A 16,604-nucleotide genomic window follows, 5' to 3' on the forward strand; every position below is an offset into this window, starting at 1 on the left:
TATATATGTAAGTAAATGGTCCTTAAGGGCATTTGCAACTTAGTGAAGGATCCATAGCGACGCCTAACGCTAACTAACACAAGGTGGACAGTGGTAGGCGCAGCAACAGAAGTCTCAGGTCCCATTCATTCCCGAATTGCAAACGGAAGTGTGGCTGACGGAGAAACTTGCTCTGGCTGGTGGGACCAGGCTTTGTGTGGGCAGGCAGTACTGTGTGAGGCCTCTGGGCTGGACAGAGGCCGCCTGAGGAGGGCATGAGCACAGGCTAGCTGGGAATTGGCAGGTGGGTTTGAGAAAAGCTGAGAACCTTGGTGGGTTCAAAACAAGGTGCTACGGGGACTGCAGAGAGAAAGGGGTACCAGGATGTAGCAGACACAACCTAAGCAGAGCCCCAGTGAGTCCCACTCTGCTATAATCCCATAGTCCCTCCCTGAGTATGGTGGAAGCCAGGACTTCCTCTAACCAAAAGAAGGTGGAAAAGGCAATGTCATGTCACTATCACGATTATGTGACATTACAGGGCAAAGGAATTGTGCAGATATAATAAAGGTCCCTAATCATTTGAGTTAAACAAAAGGGAGATTGTCCCAGGTAGGCCTAATCTAATCAAGTGATCCTATAAAAAGAGGGTCCAAGCCTTCCCTGGAGTCAGAGACTCCAAGCAGGAAAGGCTTTCTCTCTGGCTGGCCTTGAAGAAGCCAGCCACATGCTACAAGGAACTGAGTTCTGCCTACCAGTGTGTGAGCTCAGAGGAAGACCCCAAACTTTAGACAAGCATACGGCCTGACACCCTGATCACAGCAGAGAGACCCCAAGCCGAGGGCCAGGGTGCACCGTGCCTGAACTCCAGGACCACGGAAACAGGGGGATAATAAATGGGTGCTGCCTGAAGCCCCTAAGTCTGTGGTATTTTGTTACACAGCAATAGGAAGCCAATACAGGGACTCACGGTGTGGCGCACCATGACCGGCAGGCTGAAAAGTTGGAGCTTTATTTTGTAGGCCGGGGGGTAGGTACTGACTCTTTTTGAGCAGAGAGACGCATACTTGAGGAAATTAAGAGTCGTCAGTAAAAAGGAAGTCTGGGGTGAGGGTTGGTCAGAACCCTCAACGAGCATTTAGTCAGAACACTGCTCCCAGGAGAGGGTCAGGAAGGTTCTAGTGACGAAGTTCTGGGTTGAACCCAGCTAGCTATTCTTCTACCCAATTTAAAAAAGGGGGGGGGGGGGGGGGCGGCGGCAAAAACCAAGTCAAGAAACTGACAGTCATTGAGAAAACCTTAAGGAACTTTAGTGTCCTTGTTGCTAATTATAAATATTTACTCCTCCCAGAACTCCTGACCTCACAGAAGAGCCTGCGTAAATAGCCCCGCTCCCTTACTGGAAAATCAGTGTGTGAGTGTGTGAGTGTGCGTGTGTGTGTGTGTGTGTGTTCTATGTTTTCTTGGAAGGGGGACAGGGCGGCAGTGAGGGACTGGATGATCTGCAGTAACTTCCTGTTGGATATTGTCTAGCTCCCTTCCCCTCCTCCTCCTCGAATCATAAACCCAGAGACCCCCAAGCAACTCCTCCTCCTCCTGATTCTATCTGCTGGAGACAACAAAGCCAAACAAACTCAGGAAGTGGCAAGAGGTTGGGAAGGGGAGGAAGTTCATGGCACAGAAGGAAAAAGTAAAGAGAATGCCCTGATGTTGAAGGAAGAGGGTGGGGAGGGAGAGAAATGAAGGTCACTCCAAGGTCGCTCGGCGCCAAGCCTTTAAAATGTTGTGCTTGGGCTTTCAATCAAAACTGGCACAAACGGTGGGTCAGATCTCCTGAGGCTATTCAAATATTAACATTCACAGTGATAAACAGCCCCCAAAAAAGTCCTCTGCGAGCAAATTAGAACAACAACTCATCTAAAGCGGGTTGCTAAGAGACCAGTTGGGCGGGAGCCAAAGTCAGTTCAAGTGTCTGGAGAATTCTTTATTTTTTTGCTTTCACGAAAGGCAGGAGGAGGGAAGAGCTACCTGTAGATGACTCCATGTTGGTGGAGGAACATGAGGGCTGACGTAACCTCTGCAGCATAGAACCGGGAACGAGGCTCGTCGAATTTTCGGGAGCGCTGAATCTGGAACATAAGGTCGCCACCATTTACATACTCCATGACGAAAAAGAGGCGGTCCTGAAAGGAGAGCAGAAAATGCCATTTAGGTAATTCCACTGCGGCTTCTACACGGGCCAGAGAGCATCTCCTGAGCCCGAATCCAAGGGGGAAGAAGGTGCAGAGATGGATGAATCCTGGTAGCACGAAATCCAGACAGAAGACGGAAGACAGATAATCCAGACAGCACACGGATTAGGGTATGACGTGTTATTTTAAATTTCTTTCTCTGTTTTACTTTTATGAACATCAGCTTAGTTTAGTGGAGGAAGCCCAAAACGGACAGAAAGAAGACCTGGGTCTTTGATTTCTGTGACAACCCTGAAGTGTGTCCTTGGACAAGTCACTGTCCCTTTGGAGGCTCCAGCTACCTTTATATGTGCGGGAGGTTGGATAATGGCTCCCCACCAGGTATCTATGTCCTAATCCCTTTACGTGCGAGTGTTACCTGAGACAGCAAAAAAGAACTTTGCACATGTGATTACAATAAGGATCTTGAGATGGCAAGTTATTCTGGATCACCAGGGTGGGCCCTCAAAGCAATCATAGGTGTCCTTATAAGAGAAAGGCAGGGGGTAGATTTGAGAAGCAGGAAGAGGGCAATGTGGCCACAGAGGCAGAGACTGTGCTGTGGCCACAAGCCAAAGAACATGGCGGCTACCAGAAGCTGGAAGAGGCAAGGATGGACTCTCCCCTGAGGGCCTGGGGAGAGAGCAGGGCCCTATGGACACCTTGATTTCAGCCCAGTGACACTGGTTCCAGGCTTCTGGTCTCCAGAACAATGAGAGAATAGGTTCAGATTGTTTTAAGCCCCCACCTGGTGGTAATGTGTGAAGGCAGCCCTGAGAAACTACTACAAGGTCCCACAGGCTACTGAGGCTGCGAGGGCCCCTTCTGTGGGACACTTTTCACTCTGGAGGATGTTCCTACTGGGATACCCATCTTGGGAATTTCCTATGGCTTCCTTCCTCAAGGTGGCCTCCGAATGACCCAACCACACTCATACCTCATCGGAGGAGGGGCCTTCTTTATCTTCACTCAGTGCCAATGTGTGAAGGAGACGGATGGAAATTCACTTTTGCAGCTTTCTGACTACTATTTCCCAAGCCTGTAAGGTGCGGGGTGCTGTGCTGGGCGGGAGGCAAAGAATGGCAAGCCAGCACTGTCCCCTGCAGAACTTAGGAGCCAAGGGTGGAGAAGGGGAAATGGGCAGAATGAAGGAAACAAAACAGGAGCGGAGCGTCTTAAAGATGAAAGAGCAAGAGAAAGGTGGGCTCTCTAAACTGGGGGCCACGGAGGATTCTGGACAGAGCTAGGGCCTGAGACAACAAGGAGGCGGGGGTGGGGGGCAGGAACAAATCCCAGGATTTGGGGACAGGGTGAGAATGCTGAGGGCGGGGGCTGAGCAGGTCAGCCGGGGAGGAAGGAACGCTGGGGAGGCCAGAGGGGTGAGCACATTCTTAACATATAGACAGAGTCTAAGTGAAGCTGCCAGGAGGAGGTGATCATGATCCTTCTTTATTCATGAAGCAGCTGTGATAGCGTATTTATTATTGGCATTGCTTTGAAAATAAGTCCATCGTTAAGAACTGTTACGAATTCAGACTACCTTCTGCCCGACAGTCTCCCAATTTATTCAAGCTATACCGATACTCACAAAGGGCCTACGGTCTACCTTCTCTTCCATTTGTCTTCCTTCCCCTTAAAGGCCTGCCCCGTTTTCTGCCCAGAGTACGATTCTGGACTCAAAAGTACATAGGCTGCCTTGTCAGCCATTCCCTCAATCACCCATTCCCCATTCAAATCTTCATTACAAAAACCGAATGCTCAGGCTGACCCCAGCCCCATGAGACCAGAATTTCTGAGGGTGGGCCTCAGGCATCGGTCGTGTGCAAAGCTCCCCATGGGACTGCAGTGTGCAGCCCGGGTTCAGAACCACGCTTCCATCTGGGTTCTGCCAAGGTGTTTGGTGTCTGAGAGATACATGGATTAGAAATCATTTAAATTTTCCTTCTTCTGTTTGCAAGGATCCCCCAAGAACACGGGTTCTCAAGCTTGTGCATCGGAATCACACGAAGACTTGTGAGAACACGGATCCTGCCCCTCACCCCCGAGTTTTCGATTCGGAAGCCCCGGGGTGGTGAATTGGAGCATCGGCCTCTCTCGCCCCACTGAGAACCACGGCCCCAGAGCGCTGGGGGCCAAAGGGCAGCTGCAGCATGCGCCCAGCACTGCCCCGATCTAGCTGAACCACAGCATCAGACGGCCTCTGGGATGCCCTGTCGTGCGGCCCAGCCGGACGTGGGCCTCAGCAACAACGCCATCTTTCCTCGGCTCTTTTTGAAGGAATCCAAGGCTTTCAAGAGGAGAAAACCTCGCTTCTCTACACCCTCCTGTGCTCCCCGGCTGCTTTTGATCCCACCAACCCTAGACACACAGCATTTAAGAACAGGGTCCATGCAGTGACTAAGAAGGGCTCCCACTGAACTCTGTCACTTACTGGCTAGGTGAGCTCAGGCAAATGGCTTCCTCCCTGTGCTCGGTTTTCTCATCTGTAAAAAGCGGATGATAGAGGACCTGCCTTACAGACGTCCTATGGGGATGATATTATATGTTAAAGTGCCAGGTTCGAAATGGGTGCTCCAGGAAGGTGGCCTCATCCTATTGTCACCGATGGCATAGAGCTGCTACCATCACCAAGTCTTCCCTTCCTGTCCTTTTAGCAGTATTTTCCCCCGGAGCACTTCCTCTTCCAAAAAACACTTGGCTCCCTTGGCTCTCAGGCCGGTTTCCTCCCCATGTCTCGGGCAGGTGGTCTCGGGCCTGCTTGTGCGGGCTTCTCTCCCCAGCCATCAGGGGCTCTAGGGCCCCCCCTTCCTCACTCTGTCCTGGCTGAGCAGTCTCATCCACACCCACAGTGTCTAATGCACCTCGCTCGGCACAGGCGACCCGCGAACGTCAACCTCCATGTCAGACTTCTCCTCCAAGCTGCGTACCCATTTATCCAACTGTGTTTCTTTCTTTTTTTTTTTTTTTAAGATTTTATTTATTTATTTATTTGACAGAGAGAGAGAGAGAGCACACAAGCAGGGGGAGCGGCAGGCAGAGGGAGAGGGAGAAGCAGGCTCCCCGCTGAGCACAGAGCCTGATGTGGGGCTTCAGCCCAGGACCCCGGGATCATGACCTGAGCCGAAGGCAGATGCCCAACAGACTGAGCCACCCAGGTGCCCCTTTCCAACCGAATTTCTGACATTTCCCTCTAGATGCCACAAAAGCACTCAACCCAACACGTTCAAAGCTGACTCGGTAATTTCCCCCCAGTGAACCGGTCCTCGTCCAAGGCTCCTGTGCACAAGCCAGAGACCTGAAACTCACTCCGAGTATCTCCCTCTCCCTCATCCCTTACATCCATCACCAAGCCCTGTTGCTCCTCCCTGTTGTACTTGTGTACTATTTTGTACCTGCTACATTTGTCTACTTCTTTTAGTCTCTGCCCGCCTCGGCTCAGGGCCACCATTCTGGTCCAAGTAATTAATTATCACCTCATCTAGATTCTTAACGAGTGCCTTCTTCCTAATGCTCCCCACACTGACTAGTCCCCCTAGCAAATGCGGATCACACTACAGGCAGTTACCCTGCTGAAATGAAAATCTGAGTGTAACGCATCCCCCTCCCTCCTCTCTTTCTATTGATTATTCTTTTAAGGGCTTCCTATTACTCTTGGAATAAATAAGAAACTCCTTAATATGCCTGATGGCCTATTATGATCTGCCCAATCTACCTTCTTCTGAGTCGTCTCCCTTCCAGCCACCTCTGGTTCCCTCTGTCCCAACAGCAAATTCCCTCTTGCCACAGGGCCTTTGCTTATGCTATTCCCTCTGCTTGGAATGTTTCCCCTCTCCCTTCCCCTGGTTAATCCCTCCTCATCCTTGAGATTCCAGTACAGCCGTCTTTTCTTCTAAGAAGCTGTCCCTAACTTCCCTGACAAGGTCAAATCTCATTATTATAGGCTGTGTTCTCCCCTGTAGCATTCAGGAGGTTTGATTTGCATAACTGACTCATGTCTTTCTCCCCCCGGCTGTCTGTCTGTTTCATGAAGGCAGGAACTGTTAGAAATTCTGTCCTATTAGTTTGTAAGGGAACTAGCCTGAGCCCAAAAGAAAAGCTTCCCTTTATTTATTTTTTTAATATAATTCCCTTTAAAAACAATCATCGTGTGGATGGAAGAATGAAAAAAGGTTACGGGCTGGAAGGGAGAAAGGGAACGAAAGGGAACTCTGATTTTTGCAGCTGCAAACTCTCACTGCTTAAGGAGCTAGAGACAAGTCAGCCTGCTGCAGAGAGCCGCCTGCCTGCGGAATCGGGAAATGAGTACCCACTCTGACCAGCCTGCCCCCATGGGGGTCTGTCTGTATCAGCACCCTGGATTCACTTACAACTCTAAACAGTTCTTTCGCTCCATGGGCAGTGTCTTCACTTCCCAGTGAGACGGTCAGTTCCTTGAGGAACACAGTTTCTTCTTCCTAGCAACCCCCACCACCACTAGCTCTGAACTCCGTAACTAAGGAGGCACTCAATAAAAATCTGCTCATCCAACGTTCGCTCCGTGTGAGCATCCCGAGGGAGGGGTTCTTGTCGGGTCAATCCCTTACTGGATCTCCAGCAACGAGAACTGAGCCCGGCACACAGTGGGTTACTGGTACGTCTTTGTCGAATGCATGAGTTCTTGAACATCCACCACACGTGAAGCTCTAGTTGCTGGAAATTCAGTAATGAACCAGAGCTGGTTTCCCTGTGTTATTCCTGTTGTTAACCTCACTTGGAGCTAGTCTAACATTAGCTCATTTTGAACTTCCGCTGAAACCTGCTTTCTACTCAATATACCTCAATGTGCACGGCCCCCAAGCAGAATCACCCCTCTTTAAGTTGGAGGGACAGATGTTCAAAGCCAGATCAATTTTTCACTCCCCCTCCCTCCATTCAGGGAGTTTGGATCCCTTCTGACCTCCACACCTAACACATCTGAGAAGCATGTTTTGATGCAGAGTGAGTGAGAACCTTAAGTCATTCTGGGAATTGCTTAATTACATAAACTGAAATCAAAAGAAAGCTGGCAGACCCAGCAGCTAGTCATTAATCCCCTCTTGGCATCAGTAGAAAACAAAACAAAACAAAAACCCAACTTCCTGGTAAAGTAAGCAAATATGTTTTCTGAGGTAATCAAAGATTTTAAAAGCCTTATTCCACCTTCTCCTCCCTTAATCTCACCTGAATGTCTAAAAAGTTACGGTCCTGTGATAGTAAGTAAAATAATGAAATTAGGAAAGAGATTATATGTCATGGCCATTTAGGGTAAGAATAGTTAATCATGACCTACAAGCCGGAAGGGCCACACCGTGTATTTGAAATTCCCATTGGGCTCTGTTTTCCCAGAGCGCTAACCTTTCCTGCCTTTGAAGGGAACACTAGGCCTGCCCTGTTCATCTTTCAAGGTGTGATGGATAGCCAGAGGCTTCCTCTCAGCAGCACCACATGTCCTGCCAATTGGATTTGTTTGGATGCACATTCCCCACCATTTGCGAGCTGTTTATATGTGCAGAGATTCTATCGCTTTTGAATCAATTTCACATGAGCGCCCAACAAAAGATGGGACTTGGAACGGTCTGCCTTTGATGTGCCAGTGACGGGATGAACAATTTCTCCTGTGCATCATCTAAGGGAATCATGGGGCCTCACTTCACACTCTGTGACATCTCCTCGCTCCCCTCCATGTCCGCATCATTTAATCTATCAATTCAACAGGTCTTTCTTGGGTGGCCAGCCCTGGGGTGGGTCCCTGGGGGATATGAAAGATGACGTAAGCCATAAGCCATGGCTTTGGTTTCTAAGAAGTAGGAATTGAACATGGGAAACCACAAAAAAGCAACACAAAACGTTCTATGGTTATGTGTGAAACCCTCCTCTATTGAATCAGATTGTGAAACCTAGGTATCTGGGTCTTACTTAGTTAATCCATACAGAGTAATTGTCTGTCATCCAGGCCTTAGCACTTACAGAAGATCATGATAGGAAACCGTCATGGGAAAACCCTTTCTATATTTTATTTTCCGTACTAGAACTGGTCCTGGTGGAACTGGCCGTTGCAATATAGGAATTTGGTTGACACAAATCTGAATTAGGGTTAGGATGTGGGCGAGAGAGAAGAAGTCCTGGCAAGTTAAAGGAACAGCCCTCAAGGAAGAGGTAAGTGGAAAGGGACGCCACGGGGCAGGGATGGGGAGGGTGGGATTGAGCCGGTGAAAAAAACTTGCTATCTAGGAAACCGCTCATAAATTCTGGATGTAGGTAGGAAGGAGACAGATTGGTGGTGGCAGCGGGGGAGGCGGGGAGGTTCTAAAAAACACAGGTAGGAAGCAAAGAACCCCAGAAATCTTCTGAGTTGTAAAATGGTATGATTAAAGCTGACCTAAAGCAAAACTATTCTGGAAGCAGAATTTAAGATGGAGTGGAAGAAGGCAGCCTGAAGTTATTCCATTTCTTCCCTATTTCCACTGTCCTGTCCTCAACGTTTCATCATCTTTTAAAAAGAACAAACAACAGGCACTCTCCCTCCTCTCTATTACACCTCCTTGGTAGAACCAAAGGCAAGATCCAACCACCCTGGGAAACCTAACCAAAACCATTTTATTTCCCCACAAAGAAAGCAAGCCCTCATCACAGTAAACATCCTTTTTCTTACTGGAGACTTACCTCTCAGTTAATAGAGAAGGAGAGTCTCGTGGGGATAGTAACTATGATTACTGGGGTAAGTTTTCCTAAGCAATAACAAAAATAATTATCACCTGAATAATGTTAAAAAAATCATTTTCACACATTGTCAGCCCTTCTTCTCATAGGCCTTCCCCTCCTTCCACCTCCCACTGTTCCGAGGCCTTACTCCAGTGTCATGGCCTTGTTGTGATGTTTCCCCAAGTTCAGATTTATCTCAGCCAAATTCCTAGAGCAATAACCAATTCCACCAACACAAATGGTAGTAGGGAAAATACAGAGTGGATTTTCACAGGGTTGTGGCTTATGATGATCTTCTAGAAACCATCGAGGGAAGAGTCTACCCTATTTTGGGTAAAAGGGGAGATGCTTGTTTTCATGTGGGAAAGCCTTAACCTAATCAGAATTGGCCAAACAGTAAAAATTTTGCATAAGAGTCTGCTGGTTGGGAAGGTCTAAACTTCATTCATTTGCATCTGATATTTGTTTCCAATTGCTTGAAACTATGATTATTTGACGTACACAGGATGCCCCAGGTTAAAAGGGACCTAAAATGTAGCAAACTGACTCACCCAATAAAGCTCAAATAAACACTTCCTGCCTCTGATTAGAGCTGAACTTTGCTCAGAGAACAACTTCAAGTCACTGCCAACCTGCCCCACATGCTATCATCTGTGTGAAAGCCAGGGGCAAGGGGAAGGGTCTGCCTTCAACGCATCAGAGAATACTTTCCTTTTACAGGGTCCTCAACCTCTTCTGAGAAAGAAGACTCTTTGACATGACATGACAGTATGGAGGGAACAGACCCCAAATAGGTTACGTGTCAATGATGTTGACCACCGGGGTGACCTCCTGCCCTGAACAAGGACAGTGTCTGAAGTCAAGTGGGAGTAACAGCTTATTGTTAGTTCCCGTTTTGAAAATGACAAAATCAAGAGGGTTTCGATGGGCAACACGGCCAGTGAAAAGGACAGTGGTGTGGCTTGGCTGAGGCTCTCTCTTTTAGTCCATCCCATCATCAGAGGGTCAATGTCTGGTACCTTAGCGTCACCTCGCAGTACCCAGCTTCCTCCTGCTTCCTCCTGGTTTCCCGAGTCAGCTGCTTTCTTCATCAAGTGCCACTCCTGGGGTGTGGCATCGGGCTATCATCCTCTGTCCCTGGCTGTTGACCTGGGCTCCAGGAAAGCAGGAAAGCATCAGGAACCTTGACCCTCCCTCATCTGCCCAACTTAGAGGTCTGGTCATCCAGCAGAGCTTTCAGGCTCTGGGCTGTGCCTGTTGCCCACCCAGAACCTGGTCAAGATGGCGACATAGGCCAAATCGGTCCTTGATGATACCAAGAGATACTCTAAATCGGAAGAAGACATCGCCTGCTCATTGGAGCCTGTTGTCACCAGTAGTCAGCTGTTTGAAGCCAATGTTAAGGACCTATGGAATGTTCCTTCTAAGTGTTTTCAAGCATAGGAATAAAAGTATTCTTGTTCTAATCCCATTTCCCCAACCCAGCCAAGGCCCACATCATAATCTTGTCCTTTACCAATGTTCTTCCCATGAGCTCAGGCTGGTCCTCCCAGTCCAGTGTGTAACGGCATCAAACTCTGATTGTTTCCCACACATAAGCCTTCCTGTGAATCCATTAGGTCGTAAGTGCCAACAGCTGGGGCTCAGGACATCCCTTTCTTGTGTTTCCCCATCTTGTCTAGGCTCAGTGCATGTGCAGCTCAGTAAGAAGAACCAAGTCTGTCCGTCTCCAGCTCAGATGCTAGAGACGGACCCCACACGGGACTGAAGCAGCCCAGAGAGCTGCTGCCCTGATTCCAGAAACTTAGCTGTCATCTTATTATTTCCTGTGCCCAACAAAAGAAGAAGTACCTACAGAGGTCATACTTGAGGTCTGATTTCCAGGAGGCTCATGCACCTACTACCATTGTAAACAAAGCCTGTGGTCCTGGGTTAGGTCAACCCTTGAGCATGTTATTGCTGTTGCTATTGTGTTTGCTGTTTCTCTAGCTGCGTTTTTTGTTTCTTTGCTTGCTTAATTCTATTTAGCCAGAAATGCTGCTCACCAATCAGAGGATTAGAATATCCCCACGTTAGTGGTCAAGTGACCAAGTCCATTCAGCAAAAAGCAATCAAGGAAACTTTCTTCAATCCTGGGCATACAAAAGGACTGACCAGTTAACCGAATTGTTCCCTTTACAACCAGCTATCAGCATCACTATAGTCCCTCTTTTCTTACCTTTCTTTTCTTTCCAAAGATTATGCAAAGTTCTTGTGACAGTTTTAAAGATAAGCAAATACGAGGTAGCTGACTCTGAGTGGAGAAGGTACATCATTATTTCCCTTTGATTGTGGGAGAAACACATAACCTGCTTAGATGGAAATATTCGGGTTGATCACACGAAAAGTGACAAAAGAAAAGCTTTCCCCCTCACACCTCCTGGCGGGGGGGGGGGGGGTTGCAGTCTGAGCTGATCCTATGTAAAAGGATCCTGTAAATTCCTGGACCAATGGTCTCCAGCCTTCTTCCACCCTAGCACTCTAACAGACAGAGTGCGCCCTCGGGAAAACCATGGTTTTCCACGACAGGAGGTGTCCCCTAGAGTGACCAGGGTCTTGTGTCCTGCATCTGGCTGCATCCCTACAATGCTTAAACACCACGCTGGGCTCATCCACGCCATTGCAGTAATGCCACGAGAGAGCACTTACTGTGTCGCTGACACCCGGCTGTGTTGTGTTTTTTTGCAACCACCAGGCCCTAAGACAGCAAAGCAAGGGCCCGAAGTTCCCACCCGGGGCTGGGGAGCTGTGGTTTTGCTGCATCCTTGTACTTTGGTCTTTTCCTCTCTCTCAGTCCCACTCGGCTTGACTCTTAGTGGGAGTGGATTCACACGCATGGCTGCCTTTACCAAAGCCGCCACCCCATGACGGCAAGGAAGCGTGGCTGACATCCCCACTGTGCTAAATCTACCCTTTCATGTCCTGACTTCTTTAATAAAGCCGAAATGACAATGTGCTAATCTGGGGGAAACTGGCAACTTGGAAATAATACACTAAGGTACGCACACAACTCAACCCCGAGGATTCTGAGCACCCAAACACGTTGTTTTAAATCGTGACTGGCACGGCCGGTGGCTGCAGGCAGGCTAAAGAGGATTTCCATACCACTTCACTAATACTTTCATTTGATGGCAGATAGAGCGTGAAAGGAGGGTTTTTGATTATTACATTCTTTGATCTCCACACTTCTGTCCAGGTTTACTCAGAATGCCAGGCAGCGTGGGGAGATAAACTTATAAATATTTGGTGTGATAGCACAGGGTCCTCTCCAAGGAATTAAACGTTTAAGCATGGCTGTGCTATTGTAAGAAGGTGCTAAATTCCGGCAGGTGCTGCTTCTAAAAATCTAGGGGCACGGACTCCAACCAGCATAGGTGCTCAAAAAGCAGAACACAAACAGCCTGTGTTTAATCTGGTCACAAACCTTTCGTTCTTAATGACCTGGAAAGGTGGCGGTACAGAAAAAGCAAGGGGAGAGTTTCAGGATGAGTTGCAGTTCTGACACAGGCTGAGGGCCAACTATTTTAATTTGGATAGGATGCTGGTTTCTTTAAAATGTAGAAATCCATTATCTAAACAGATTCATTAATGCCACAAATGACGGGGAAAAAAAAAAGACTTGGGAGCTTGAGAACCTCGAATGAAATGGGTCAGGACTTCACTGCAGTCAAGGCCTATTTGTGGTACTTGGTCAGTGGGTGTTTTTTAACGTTCTGGTAGCTTTCTCTGCCCATACCCTCACCTGCATGGTGTAGCGGTGCCAGCTGGGCCTCTGGCCCGAGTTCGAATCCTAGCTCAGCCACTTCCTGGCTGTGTGAACTTGGACAAACATAGGCATTGGCTTTCCCAACTACCAAATCGAGATTCGATAGTAGCCACTTGACAGAAAATTAAAATAGATTATCCTTACCGCGGGTGCTTGGTCTAGAAAAAAAACAGAACTGCTAAGGAAAATACTAGTTCTAATTTTTCATTCACAAGCCTCCTTTCGTTCGGTGGCCGCATGTGGCTCAGAGATGGACACGTTTCCCATCAGTCCATCGTACTGTGTTTTTAAACTATAAAGCACCATATAGGTGTTTGTTATTGTCACTGATTGAAATCACTTTTTGCAAAGCACACACATTACAATAAAACCCCTACTTACAAAATATATCATAGGTGCACACCACATCACTACCCAGACAAGACCTACCCTCAGCTTTCAGAAACCACTTCAAAGAGCAGTTATATGCCTTCAGCTCCCACAGTTCCTTGACTGGCAATTTGGAGCGGTTTTATCGTGCAGGCGGCGACTAGCAGGGGAGTGAGAATGGTAAGGGAGAACACTGAAGAAGCGTACATGTGGAAGACTGCTTCCCCAAGGCCTTGGTTTGCTAGCTCACTAAAGAACGTGCCACTTCTCTACTCCAGAGCCTTCATTGGGTCTCCACTGTCCTTTGGAACAAAGCCCAAACTATCCCTAGTGGTGCTTTTCAAACTGGAGAAGAACCAAATGGACACGTTTTTAAAAGCACAGATTCCTGGACCACATACCCCAGAATTCTGAGTCTGTGGGTCCAGGTTGGGACCCGAGATTCTGCCTTTCTAGCAGGTTCCCGCGCGGCTGCCGCACTGCTAGTCTAGGGATTGCGTTCTGAGGCGTTCACGGTAGAACCTCCCCATCTGGCAGTAATCTAAATTTCAGTCTAGTTCACTGCCTCCTACTGGAGTTGCTCTCTCTTCATCTCACAACCAGTCCTTGCTCTTGGTCACTCCCGAACCATCCAGGCAACTCTGCTTCCCGTGCCTCCTCTCCACGTGCGAAACACTTTCTGTTCTCCTCCTCCTCGGCGATGCCTTTTCCAATGAAGACAGCATTTCGAGACCTCTTTCTCTGGTGAACTCACTGCAGTCTTTAAACCTCGCAAGGGATGATTAATCATATCCTGTACGTTATAACTTCTACCACTGGCATATATAGTGTTGTTTTTCTAGCCTACTTCTTCGATTGGACTTTTTCAGTCCACGAGAGCAGGACTTATACCCTGCCTACAACAGTCCATCAATAAATCATGACAGATTAATTAGACTTATAGGTCAAGGCATTTAATATAATTTTGGTTCTGCTCAGCTAAGATTATCTGAATTACTAGGTGGGTGAGCACTATGACTTTAGACAACCCAATTCAACATTGTTTTATGGTTTTGGTTCGTAGAGTGGCTCTCAGGGTCTCTTTCTGAATCCTTTACTGGACCTAGCAGAGTGGGCATGCTTATAAATTAGATGGCTGATCACTGAAGAGGCTCACCCAAATAGATTACTTCTCCTCATTCTCTACAGACCAGCTAAAGTTCACCCACTTTCATGACCCTTCTTTTAAGAATTCCACAGGGGAGATCTACCCACCAATGATGTAAAGTACAGGCAAACCACCAGAGTCTCTTATGAACAATGAAAACAAAAGACTTTTCAATTGCCTTCTGACTAATTCCTACTTAGTGAAGTAATCAGTGAACTGGTAAGGAAACACTGCTTCCAACCACAGTATTATGTAAAAAATGTGCATTCTCTTGCAATACTAACCTACAAACAATCCAATGCCAGGAAACTCTAAATAAATGCCTGGAAAAGAGGTGTATTTCCAGATTCACATGACTTTTACTGTTCTTCTACTCTGCGTCAGATTCTTGGTTTGCCTCATCAGAGGAAAACGAAGTAATTATCTTGAAGTGCACTGGCTTCATAAGGATGGGCACTCCTGCATCTTTGAGCCTTTGGGCTCTGCCCAGCGAATCCTAAGTTTGGTACCTTGATTTCACAAATGCCAGTCCATCTTTGGCAGATATTTTCTGCACACTTACAAAAATGCAAGGCAGCGTGCCTCCAACACACACACTGCCCATTCTCCATCTCTGTTCTCGGAGACCTCCAAGACACATCTACCCTTGAAAGTACACTTGGTGTTTTTTCTTATACCGTGTGGGCTGGGCCTCGATCTGCAAAGGCACTGAACATGCAGCAGAGGTGGGCAAGACTGCAAGAGGGCAGAGAACTCACAGCCTTAAGCTGCCAGGCACCCCCTCTCACCGCCACCCTTCCAGGTACCATCCAAGCTGCCTCTCAGGCTGGTGCTCAGGGTTCTAGACCACTGCTTTAATACCCTTCTTTTCCATGAGACTGAACTCTTTGAACCAAATTATTTTGATGGACAAGGCCTCGTTATATAGTGCGTTTGGCATTTGTTCAAATATGATATTGCAGTATCTTGAAGAGGAATAAACTGAAAATTTATCTTTAAAAAGAAATGCCTCGCTTGGCCAATTAATGGCCAATTCAAATGCACGAAAAATGTGTAACTGAAGAACACAAATTTTTAAGCACATCACCAGCACCGATTTATTTAGCAACTGCGCTAATTAAAATTACCCTTATCTTTTTATCATGGAAGGTTCTGAGGAACCTCTCCCTGGCAGCAAGGTGTTAGCTGTTCTAATTCCTTTCCATGCACGCAATATAATGTCATCTTTCTGAACATATTCTACCTAATTCAGATTTACCAATTCTAATTGCCCAAATTAGTTTTCTTTTGCTGTGTACCTCTGTTTGGGTAAGATAAAACTCTGCCAACTTGGTTAAAGCAGAAGCACCGAGAGAACTTGCAGGAGCTCCCACCAACCCCAGGCAGACCTCACCCACAGAACTAGCTCTTCTCCTCCATGCCACAAAGCCCTGGACAGAGTTCCCATGTACCCACAACCCAGGGTCGGCCAGCGACAACAGCTGCCCGTAGCCTAAAAATCTTCTGCCCTGCTCTGATCATCCAAATGGAAAATTTATGAGAGACACAGGCAGATCAGTTCACAGACAATGCTCCGAGCACTAGAAATCACTTATTTTCACAATTTATTTGAACACAAGGTACTGAGTAATATAAAGTTGTTAAATGAAAATGGGTCTAGGATTTCTATTTAGAGTAGGTAGTCTTTTGCCCCCCTTTCCCCCGAGACTGGAATATCAAGAGGCAACCGACAGCCTTAGCCAATTCAACCTCTGCTTATCTACCTCCATTCATAAATTTTTTGGGAAAAGAAAGGAAGGGAAGAAAATCAAGATCGAAATAAAGGTAGGTGACTCTTATTACTGCAACGTTTCCTTTGGGGTGACTTTAGCCAAGCCAGCACTCAAATGGACAGCGTGCATGCAGAGACAGAGGGGAAAGAACACAAGACAGGAAAGGTAGTTTATAGATGCTTCCCCTTCGCTCGATCTTGTACAGGGCTAGCTCATCTCCCCACGGACCCCTGAAGCCCCTTACCACTTCCATGTCCTTCCTCTAGGTCCCGGCTTGCTACTCCTCTAGTCTCTCAAGGGGAATGCCAAGGTTAAAATGGTGGCTGAGCTCTCCGCTTGCAGCCCTTCGAAATGTCTGTGAAATAGTGATTTCTGGAGGGCTGCTGCTGGGTCTTTGCAAAAGGGTTGGGGCCAAGGAGGGGAGCAATACAGTCTCAGAAGAGATAGTTATGACAAATTCGGGAGTGGCGTTCCAGCAGCCCCATATGCATAAGGCAAGGGGGCCTTAGCTTCTAAGGAGACAATGCCATCTGCTAAAGCATGCATCAGCTGGCCCCTTCTACTTTCTCAACTTGTGCAAA

General features: G+C 47.5%; 1 protein-coding gene across 2 annotated transcripts in view; it reads right to left on the minus strand.

Moving 5' to 3' along the window:
- Positions 1–16,604, minus strand: part of PRKCE (protein kinase C epsilon) — a 482,371-nt gene that overhangs the window by 83,082 nt on the left and 382,685 nt on the right. For both annotated transcript variants that reach the window (XM_032411054.1, XM_032411055.1), the window contains exon 11: positions 2,008–2,162. In XM_032411054.1, the coding sequence (XP_032266945.1) occupies positions 2,008–2,162 (155 nt within the window). The remainder of the gene's footprint in view (positions 1–2,007; positions 2,163–16,604) is intronic.

Source organism: Phoca vitulina, unplaced genomic scaffold, assembly GCF_004348235.1.
Source record: "Phoca vitulina isolate PV1807 unplaced genomic scaffold, GSC_HSeal_1.0 scaffold12, whole genome shotgun sequence".
NCBI classification, from domain to species: domain Eukaryota; kingdom Metazoa; phylum Chordata; class Mammalia; order Carnivora; family Phocidae; genus Phoca; species Phoca vitulina.